The sequence below is a fragment of the Hyla sarda genome, chromosome 2, assembly GCF_029499605.1.
Source record: "Hyla sarda isolate aHylSar1 chromosome 2, aHylSar1.hap1, whole genome shotgun sequence".
Lineage (NCBI taxonomy): Eukaryota > Metazoa > Chordata > Amphibia > Anura > Hylidae > Hyla > Hyla sarda.
Genome location: NC_079190.1, coordinates 25,243,298 through 25,254,785, shown reverse-complemented (window position 1 = coordinate 25,254,785; position 11,488 = coordinate 25,243,298). Strand labels below are relative to the sequence as shown.

At 44.7% G+C, this 11,488-nt stretch overlaps 1 protein-coding gene across 1 annotated transcript; it reads right to left on the bottom strand.

Annotated features, from left to right (window-relative positions):
* Window positions 1-8,721: 8,721 nt before the first annotated feature.
* LOC130357357 (DNA damage-regulated autophagy modulator protein 1-like) lies at window positions 8,722-9,456 on the bottom strand. Its single transcript, XM_056560043.1, has one exon. It carries the CDS (start codon window positions 9,454-9,456, stop codon window positions 8,722-8,724), a length of 735 nt encoding a protein of 244 aa, XP_056416018.1.
* Window positions 9,457-11,488: the final 2,032 nt, after the last annotated feature.

Here is an 11,488-nt window from a genome sequence, read left to right as displayed (position 1 = left end):
TGTATTCTGGACTATCTGATGTGTGTACTGGACTATCTGATGTGTATACTGGACTATCTGATGTGTATACTGGACTATCTGATGGGTATACTGGACTATCTGATGTGTGTACTGGACTATCTGATGTGTATACTGGACTATCTGATGTGTGTACTGGACTATCTGATGTGTATACTGGACTATCTGATGTGTATACTGGACTATCTGATGTGTATACTGGACTATCTGATGTGTGTACTGGACTATCTGATGTGTATACTGGACTATCTGATGTGTATACTGGACTATCTGATGTGTGTACTGGACTATCTGATGTGTATACTGGACTATCTGATGTGTGTACTGGACTATCTAATGTGTATACTGGACTATCTGATGTGTGTACTGGACTATCTGATGTGTATACTGGACTATCTGATGTGTATACTGGACTATATGATGTGTGTACTGGACTATCTGATGTGTATATTGGACTATCTGATGTGTGTACTGGACTATCTGATGTTTATACTGGACTATCTGATGTGTGTACTGGACTATCTGATGTGTGTACTGGACTATCTGATGTGTATATTGGACTATCTGATGTGTGTACTGGACTATCTGATGTTTATACTGGACTATCTGATGTGTGTACTGGACTATCTGATGTGTATACTGGACTATCTGATGTGTATACTGGACTATCTGATGTGTATATTGGACTATCTGATGTGTGTACTGGACTATCTGATGTGTATACTGGACTATCTGATGTGTGTACTGGACTATCTGATGTGTATACTGGACTATCTGATGTGTATACTGGACTATCTGATGTGTATACTGGACTATCTGATGTGTGTACTGGACTATCTGATGTGTATACTGGACTATCTGATGTGTATACTGGACTATCTGATGTGTGTACTGGACTATCTGATGTGTATACTGGACTATCTGATGTGTGTACTGGACTATCTAATGTGTATACTGGACTATCTGATGTGTGTACTGGACTATCTGATGTGTATACTGGACTATCTGATGTGTATACTGGACTATATGATGTGTGTACTGGACTATCTGATGTGTATATTGGACTATCTGATGTGTGTACTGGACTATCTGATGTTTATACTGGACTATCTGATGTGTGTACTGGACTATCTGATGTGTATACTGGACTATCTGATGTGTATACTGGACTATCTGATGTGTATATTGGACTATCTGATGTGTGTACTGGACTACCTGATGTGTATACTGGACTATCTGATGTGTATACTGGACTATCTGATGTGTATATTGGACTATCTGATGTGTATACTGGACTATCTGATGTGTATACTGGACTATCTGATGTGTATACTGGACTATCTGATGTGTATACTGGACTATCTGATATGTATACTGGACTATCTGATGTGTATACTGGACTATCTGATGTGTATACTGGACTATCTGATGTGTGTACTGGACTATCTGATGTGTATACTGGACAATCTGATGTGTGTACTGGACTATCTGATGTGTGTACTGGACTATCTGATGTGTATACTGGACTATCTGATGTGTATACTGGACTATCTGATGTGTATACTGGACTATCTGATGTGTGTACTGGACTATCTGATGTGTATACTGGACTATCTGATGTGTATACTGGACTATCTGATGTGTGTACTGGACTATCTGATGTGTATACTGGACTATCTGATGTGTGTACTGGACTATCTGATGTGTATACTGGACTATCTGATGTGTGTACTGGACTATCTAATGTGTATACTGGACTATCTGATGTGTATACTGGACTATCGGATGTGTATACTGCACTATCTGATGTGTGTACTGGACTATCTGATGTGTATACTGGACTATCTGATGTGTATATTGGACTATCTGATGTGTGTACTGGACTATCTGATGTGTATACTGGACTATCTGATGTGTATACTGGACTTTCCTCATCGTCCCTCTGGCAGCACAGAAGGGATATTCTTAGTTCGCCATCCCAAATCAGGACCATCCCCTAGAATAAAACTCATTAACATAATTACTGGGCTGGGCCAGAGGCCCTATATAGGTACCCAGGACATACTGCACCTTGTGTTTTTTTTAGTCCTCCTTCCAGATGTGGATCATCCCTACTTCCAAGAGGATTTCTTAGCCTTGCGGGGTCTCGGCTACTACTATACCAGTGCGGGGTCCCTGGTTGTTTATCGGATACCAGTGCGGTGTCCTGGTAAAGAGTTAAGGCCGGTGCGGGGTCTCTGGCCTGGTCACCACCAGTGCGGTAGTTCTGGTAAGTGACGTTTTTTTAGTAGGGTCATTGCGGGGCTCTGACCTGCTATACAATACAGTAAGCCTGAGTGGAGTCACTGTGGGGTCTTTGGCTTCAGTGTAGCAGTCTTGCTACCGCTGGAGTCAATGCGGGGCATCAGACTCACGTTATATCAGCAGATGTGTATAATGTAGTTACAATTGGGCCGGTATTATGCGGCCTTCTGTGGCTATTCCTTTACTGTATTAGGATTCTAAGTACTCAGTGTGTTTTCTCACCTGTTAGGTCCTTCTGCTGTCCGGAGTACGGCTCGGTCCCGGCTGTTCTAGCTTACTCAGCTCTTCTGCTAGTGCGCTTCCTGCGTGCAGGGATTTGTGCGCGCGCTTCCTGTACAGGGCAGGGTACGGGGCAGGAGGCTCCAGCTGTTTTCCTTGTACTGCTGGAAGATGCGCGCTTGTGACGTCACCGGTGTGGTCCAGCGCTGCGGGGGGCCGGCGCCAAGTCCTTATCAAGCTGGTTCCTGTGCTGCCTCAGTCTCTTTGAGCTGGGCAGCCGGGTTCAGGTTCTGATAAGGTAGGTTAAGGGCTCAGTTGCACTATTTTCACAGTTGCACAATCGCAATAAAATACTCAGTTGCGCCTTTTATATGCTCTTTTCCCAGATGTCGTCTGAGAGGAGTGCTACATCTGGGAAAAGAATCTCAAAGTCCAAGCATAGGTGCTGCATGGCCTGTGAGCAACCGTTACCCGACGATTGTCCGTATGAGGATTGTGATCGCTGTGCTTCAAAGAAAAAGGCTGCGACAGTAGTTAAAGTTAAGAAATGCATTAGCTGCCTACAGAATCTGCAGGATGGATGGCCGTCAAACCTATGTGAGGTGTGTGCGCCCCCAGAAGAATCGCCAACCTTGGCTTCTGAGGCAAAATCTTTTTTCTCTTGGTTCCGTCAAAAATATGCGGACGACAGCGTGGCTGTGCAGCTTGGGTCTAAAGAAGCGAAGCGGCCTAGAAAGGAGTCTTCTTCCTCTGATTCCTCATCAGTGTCTCCTAGACCGAAACGTGTCGGACATAAGAGAAAGAGGAGCAAGAGGTATGCAAAAAAATTATTGTCAACCTCCTCTGTTGAGTCAGCTTCTTCTGTGGCAGGACCTTCCAACAAAAAGAAAAGGAAGAGTTATAAGAAGAAATATTCTTCTTCATCTTCATCGGAGTCGGAATCTTCGGAGTCCTCCTCAGATACTGAATTTATTACTGAGGATTTCTTCCTGTTTAAGAAAGAGAATGCGGAAGGTCTAATTAAGAAGGTGAAAGGCTGTGTGGAGTCTGGAAGACATGAGAAGTCCAGCCAGGATAAGGAAGCATTATTTTACTTCCCAAAAAAGAGGGCGGCTGTGCTCCCTGGGCATCAAGTGCTTGATAGCATTATGCAGAAAGAATGGAAGAAGCCGGACAAACGGCTAGACCTCGGGTCAAGATTCAAGGCAATGTACAGACTGGATCCGGCGATCTCAGAAGAATGGGATCAGCCAGCAGGAGTGGATCCGGCCATTGCCAGGGTTTCAAAGGATTCTTTTTTCCCGGCAGAGGAGTCCATCCTGTTAAAAGACCCGATGGATAGAAAGGCTGACATGTTCCTGAAGAGGTCTCACATTAATCTAGCCTCACTTAGTAAGGCCGCTTTATCTTCAGTGCCGGTGTCCAGGGCGTTGAGGTTGTGGCTGAGTCAGCTTTCTCAGGATATACAGTCCGGAGTGTCCAGACAGGAGTTGATGCATCAGCTTGCATCAATGAAGTCTGCTGCGGAATATCTTTGCGATTTTTCCTTAGATGCCTTTAAGATCACAGCTAGAAATATGTCCACCGCTAATTCCACTCGCAGGGCAATTTGGTTAAAACCTTGGTCGGGAGATAATTCATCTAAGTCTCATTTTTGTGCCTTACCATTTCAGCCGGGCAAGCTTATCGGTAAATGTCTTGACAAGGTCCTGAAACAGAAAAGCAGGGATAAGCAACTTGCTTTACCACAGTCCTTTCGGAAGCCTTTCCGTAAATTTCAGGGCCAACGCTCAAGAACTGGTTTTCATAAGAAACAGTTCTATAAGGGAAAGAAGTTCCAGCCAAAGTACCAGGACAGGAACAGGAAGAGGCAGACAGGAGCCGCTAATGTCAAACCGGAGTTCTGACGCCAGAACCTTGGATCTGGTGGGAGCAAGATTGCTGCAGTTCTCCAGGGATTGGGAGACTGTGACATCAGATCCATGGGTTCTTCGGATTGTTCGTATGGGCTACGCCCTAGAATTGTTACACATGCCAAGAGACAGAGTTCTACTAAACAAGGAACAGGATCAGAGAGTCCTCTCTCTCCTTTCAGAGTTCCAGCAGAAGGGTGCACTGGAGCCTGTTCCCCCCGAAGAAGAATTCCTTGGGGTATACTCCCGCGTATTCCCAGTGCCAAAGCCGGATGGCAGATGGCGTCTAATTATAGATCTTCGATATCTCAACAAGCATCTCCAGAAATCAAAATTCAAAATGGACAATATCAGGTCCCTCTACAGTATTGTCCAGAAGGGGGATGTAATGGTTTGTCTCGACCTGAGGGACGCATATCTCCATGTCCCAATCAAGGTAGAGCACAGGAAATTTCTCAGAGTGGCTGTACAGTCGAAACAACGGATTCTCCATTACCAATTCCGAGCCCTGCCCTTTGGATTAACAGCTTCACCAAGGGTATTCACAAAACTGGTGGTAGTGCTGGTTGCCTTTCTCCGTCTACAAAAGATTCGCATTGTGCCATATCTAGACGATTGGCTGATCATAGCCAGCAGCCCAGAGGTCTTGAAGGAACATCTTCGGATCTGTTTGAAGTTATTACAGGATGTGGGGTTCCTTGTGAACTTTCAAAAGTCCAGACTAATACCTTCGTCTCGCACTCAGTTTTTAGGTCTAATTGTGGACTTAACACAGATGAAAATCTTCTTGCCGGAGGAAAAGATTTCCCACATAAGAAATGCTGTTTTGGGATTATATCACAAGCCAAGAGTGTCCGTAAAAAGGGCTATGAGTATTCTAGGGTTACTGACAGCAACCATCGAGGCAGTGCCTTGGACAAAGGCGCACTTCAGAGAATTGCAGAGCGAAATTCTCAGTATGTGAAACAAGGATTGGACGTCTCTAGCATCCTGCATTACGGTGTCTGCCAAGGTGCGTCTAGGTCTTCTATGGTGGACGGTCAGAGAAAACCTGTGCCAGGGAAAAAGTTTCATAATCATGCAGCAAATATCGATCACCACAGATGCCTCTGCCATCGGGTGGGGTGCCCATTTAGGGGAGAGGTGGATCCAAGGATTGTGGTCAAGAGATGTAACGTCAAGATCCTCAAATTTTCGAGAGTTACTGCCCATATATTTGGCCCTGCGCCACTTCGAGTATTATGTCAAAGGAAGATCGGTGTTGGTAAGGACGGACAATGCAACAGCAGCTTTTTATGTGAACAAGCAGGGAGGCACACGGTGTCTTCCCCTGCAGAAGCTTTGTGCCAGGATCATGGTCTGGGCGGAGAAAAGTATAACAGAATTGAAAGCAGTTCACATCAAAGGAGTCCTGAATCAGCAGGCAGACCTATTGAGTCGGGAAGCTCTCTTACCAACAGAATGGTCCCTAAATCCAGTTTATTTCAGAAACCTTGTGGAGAGATGGGGTTACCCGGAACTGGACCTAATGGCGACGAGGGACAATCGTCAGTTAAAGAGGTTTGGCTCTCTAAGGACATGGGATCGTCCGGAAGTTCTGGATGCATTTTCCATTCAGTGGAACAGGAGGTTCCTCTACATTTTTCCACCACTACCAGTGCTGCCGAGGGTCCTCAGCAAGATTTTGATAGAGCATCCTACAGTGATCCTTGTGACATCCTTTTGGCCCCGCAGAGCGTGGTTTCCAGTAGTTCTGCAACTGGCGGACGGGGACTTCTTCAGGTTCCCAGAAGTTCAAGATCTGCTTCTACAGAAAGGATTCCAGCATCCGCATCCAGAGAAGTTGCATCTTGTGGCCTGGTTCCTGAGAGGGAAAGATTGATGCAGCAGGGCTTCTCAGAAGAAGTAGTGGAGACCCTTATGTCTTCCAGAAGGTCATCTACTAACTTTGTGTACTCCAGATTATGGAAGAAATTCCAGAATTGGCTCAGTCAGTCTAGCTGTCACATCTCGGTTAGAGCCATTCTGCAGTTCCTGCAAGAAGGGTTTGAGAAGGGGCTGAAGCCTAACACACTTAAGGTACACATGACAGCAATCAACGCTATGACAGATGGGAGATTTGCTGGAGAACCACTCATCACCAGGTTTTTTAAGGCTCTAGGCAAATTAAGACCCTCCGTACGTACTCCGGTGGCACCCTGGGACCTAGGCTTAGTATTAAATGCTTTAACCAGAACTCCATTCGAGCCCATTGAGGATGTCGACCTTAAGTGGCTGTCAATGAAGTTGTTATTTCTCATCGCTGTAACGTCAGCTAAGAGAGTCGGAGAACTCCAGGCTCTCTCTTCTAGAGAGCCTTACCTCAGGATTCTACCAGAAGGGGTAAAGTTGAGAACATTGCCTTTATTCCGGCCAAAGGTGGCCACAGCTGCTAACATCAATAGGGAAGTGTTTCTGCCCGTCTTCCATCCGGATCCTGGTTCTGAGGAGCAGCAGAGGTTGCATTGTTTGGATGTAAAAAGAGCATTATCCTGTTATCTGCAGAGAGTACAGGAGTTTAGAAGGGAAGAGAATCTGTTTGTCTTGCCTGGAGGAGTCAACAAGGGAAAAAATGCCTCGAAGGATACACTAGCCAGATGGATCCGAACAACAATTTTAGAGGCATATGCTGGTGAGGGAAAAGATCCCCCAGCACCATTAAGGGCGCATTCAACGCGATCCACTTCCACCTCGTGGGCCGAGAGAGAAGAAGTACCATTAATGGACATTTGTAATGCAGCGTCCTGGTCTTCAGCCTCGACCTTCGCAAGACATTACAGGCTGGATTGTCAGAACCCGAGCCCAGCCTTCAGCATCGGGGTATTGTCTGCGGCATGTAAGGAATAATCCCCCCCTTTGGTTTCTATTTTAGATCCCTTCTGTGCTGCCAGAGGGACGATGAGGAAAGTGGGTATTTTACTTACCGTAATTCTACTTTCCTCGAGTCCCGAAGGCAGCACAATACCCACCCAATAAATAAGTTTGTTTTGCAGTCTATCGGTCTATTTTATTACACAAGGTGCAGTATGTCCTGGGTACCTATATAGGGCCTCTGGCCCAGCCCAGTAATTATGTTAATGAGTTTTATTCTAGGGGATGGTCCTGATTTGGGATGGCGAACTAAGAATATCCCTTCTGTGCTGCCTTCGGGACTCGAGGAAAGTAGAATTACGGTAAGTAAAATACCCACTATCTGATGTGTGTACTGGACTATCTGATGTGTATATTGGACTATCTGATGTGTATACCGGACTATCTGATGTGTATACTGGACTATCTGATGTGTGTACTGGACTATCAGATGTGTATACTGGACTATCTGATGTGTATACCGGACTATCTGATGTGTATACCGGACTATCTGATGTGTATACTGGACTATCTCATGTGTATACTGGACTATCTCATGTGTATACTGGACTATCTGATGTGTATACTGGACTATCTGATGTGTATATTGGACTATCTGATGTGTATACTAGACTATCTGATGTGTATACTGGACTATCTGATGTGTATACTGGACTATCTGATGTGTGTACTGGACTATCTGATGTGTATACTGGACTATCTGATGTGTATATTGGACTATCTGATGTGTATACTGGACTATCTGATGTGTATATTGGACTATCTGATGTGTATACTGGACTATCTGATGTGTATATTGGATTATCTGATGTGTATACTGGACTATCTGATGTGTATATTGGACTATCTGATGTGTATACTGGACTATCTGATGTGTATATTGGACTATCTGATGTGTATACTGGACTATCTGATGTGTATACTGGACTATCTGATGTGTGTACTGGACTATCTGATGTGTGTACTGGACTATCTGATGTGTATACTGGACTATCTGATGTGTATATTGGACTATCTGATGTGTATACTGGACTATCTGATGTGTATACTGGACTATCTGATGTGTATACTGGACTATCTGATGTGTATATTGGACTATCTGATGTGTATACTGGACTATCTGATGTGTATACTGGACTATCTGATGTGTATACTGGACTATCTGATGTGTATACTGGGCTATCTGATGTGTATACTGGACTATCTGATGTGTATACTGGCTTTCTGACTCTGTCCCAATGGCAGGTGTTAAGAGAAGGATGAGACATGTTTTTTTATTTATATATTTATTAAGAATAATACACAGGATAAATGTCCGTCCTCGGCTCCCGGCTGTAGTCATAGACCTCAGTCTTCACTATTCTACAGGATGGTTCTGTTCCGGGTCCGGTATCTTGGTCCTCAGGCTGACGTTAATGTCATTTCTGGAAATCTTTACTGACAAATGCTGTAAATCTGTATAGTGGGTCACATGGTATAAGGTGACGCCGCAGAATCCCAGGTATTCAGCCACCATGACGGGGACATACATAATCTCCTCGCAGTGTCCGGTGCACAGATCCGTATAGAAGGAGACCTGACCGACACTGAAGAGCAGCAGCACCACAGAAGTCACTAAGGTGGAGGCCAGCCTTATATGGCAAACAATCCGGCTGCTGTATGACCTTTTGTATAGGAATCCAGCTTGGCACACATTATATATGGCTCCACAAATAAATGCCATACCTGAGCTGATCCTGTGTATTGTAGGATTGTTCCCCATAGTAAATACGGCATTCAGGGCTGTTCCTATGCACATGATGCATCCTAAGGTAAACAAGATCTTCTGGTAAATCCTAAAATGCTTCGCAGATGGTTCAGAGCGCAGGAACATAAATCGGTGCTGCAGGTAGGTGACGGCAACTCCTATGATGGGTGCACCAAAGAACACAACCTTATATATTATCCACTCAGGATATCCTACAGCCGTGTCACTGATAAACGGCTGTCTGCTATGTCCTAGGGCGATGGTCAAGGTGACAAGAGTGCTGAGGCCCAAAAGGTTCCATGTGACCCAAAGGATAGGCAAGAACCCTAATCCCTGGATCTCCATGGCACAAAGAAACAACACAAATCGCTGAGATAAAGGAAAGATTCGCTAAGCAAAAGCCGCTGTCTCTGTCCAACTCTCTCTGTGTAATCAGATTGTCAGGCGGGGTTTTCTATAGGCTCGGAACTCGATGATGTCACATCTGTGATGTCATTCTTTGGTTCATCTCGGTAACACCATCATGCTGCATACTGATTGGTCCTCAGTGTTGTAGATCTTTATGCAGACAATCCTGGCATCACATTTGCTGATATTTAGTGTTTCCACAGTCAAATAAAACTAGTAATGGCTGAATCCACATTTCAACAGGGTTTTCCAAAATCTCTTTCAACATGAATTCATCTGAATATAACCTTATGTATCTGTAATTCTGCCAATTCTCTTCTTTTACTACAAAGGTTAATGTTTTGTCAGATGTACAACATATAAAAAGGTTTTTAACATTTCTGTGACTGCTCAGTGGTTAAAAAACCAACACAAAACCATTGCAGATGGGGTTGTACTTGGATATATTTGTACATTTGTAGATGTCCATATTATATTTTATTGTTTTCTGTGTAAAGTCCAATACAAAGAAAATATGTAGAAAAAAATTCTGCACTTTTCTTTCTTTCTTTTTTTTTTTTTTTTTTAAAGCTCTTTTAAAAGAAACCAAGAATATGTCCGTACAATGCTTTTCTAACATACATATTATTACAACAGTTCTTTGGGTCAGCTGATTGACAGCCCTTCTTTAGTTACACAATATACCTGTATCTTGGCCCCCATAGACATCACATGGTAACAGTACCTACTGCGTCCATCGGTTTCATGGCCGTCCTGTGGGGGCTACACACGACCACGTTCACCCCCTTTTCTTATGTTTGTAATTAAAAGTTTGTTAAAAAAAAATTGTGGAAGGAAAACAAATTAAATTAAACTCAACCTGTCTCAGGTAGCCCCCTCCCCCCCTCCCCCGGTGAAATATTTACCATAGAGCCGGTATCAGGGTCTTGCACTATGGAATAACAGCACGTGCCTCATTGGTCTGTGTAGATTACTGAGGTCTGGTGCGCTCCTATATTTGCAAATAACTATAAAAATGTGCAGTTTAAACAAGGTAATAGGTAATTTCCCATTGGCCTCCTGAAATGCTGCTATGAAGGAAGGTTTGGGTTACACCTGGAATCAATTACCTCCAAACTGAGATGAGGAAATGTAAATGGAGACGTGAATGCCCTGTTTATTATGTTTATTTATACTGTAAAATATACTGTAATCTGCGCTGCATTTAGGATCAACATATTATATCAAAACTCAAGAGTCTCAAAGAAAAGGGATAAAAAGACCAGGGAACAGGAGCGTAGGAACCCTCACAATTCTGGGGGATAACATTTTAATTGGTTGTTTTGCAAGGGCGGAGCCACAAAGGACCAGAGGGAGTGGAACCATTCAATGTTGGGTGACGCTACAAAATTGAGCTTCAGGCTCCTCAGCACAGGTACCTTCAGGGAGCAGTGAATTCAGGAGACCGGGATCTGTCAGGACTGTGGGAGGTCAGGATCTGTCAGGACTGTGGGAGGTCAGGATCTGTCAGGACTGTGGGAGGTCAGGATCTGGCAGGACTGTGGGAGGTCAGGATCTGTCAGGACTGTGGGAGGTCATGATCTGTCAGGACTGTCTGAGGTCAGGATCTGTCAGGACTGTGGGAGGTCAGGATCTGTCAGGACTGTGGGAGGTCAGGATCTGTCAGGACTGTGGGAGGTCAGGATCTGTCAGGACTGTGGGAGGTCAGGATCTGTCAGGACTGTGGGAGGTCAGGATCTGTCAGGACTGTGGGAGGTCAGGATCTGTCAGGACTGTGGGAGGTCAGGATCTGTCAGGACTTTGGGAGGTCAGGATCTGTCAGGACTGTGGGAGGTCAGGATCTGTCAGGACTGTGGGAGGTCAGGATCTGTCAGGACTGTGGGAGGTCATGATCTGTCAGGACTGTCTGAGGTCAGGATCTGTCAGGACTGTGGGAGGTCAGGATCTGTCAGGACTGTGGGAGGTCAGG

What these genes read in the sequence shown, in the direction of transcription:
- LOC130357357 (XM_056560043.1), bottom strand. Translation starts at nt 9,456, where the DNA reads ATGGAGATCCAGGGATTAGGGTTCTTGCCTATCCTTTGGGTCACATGG.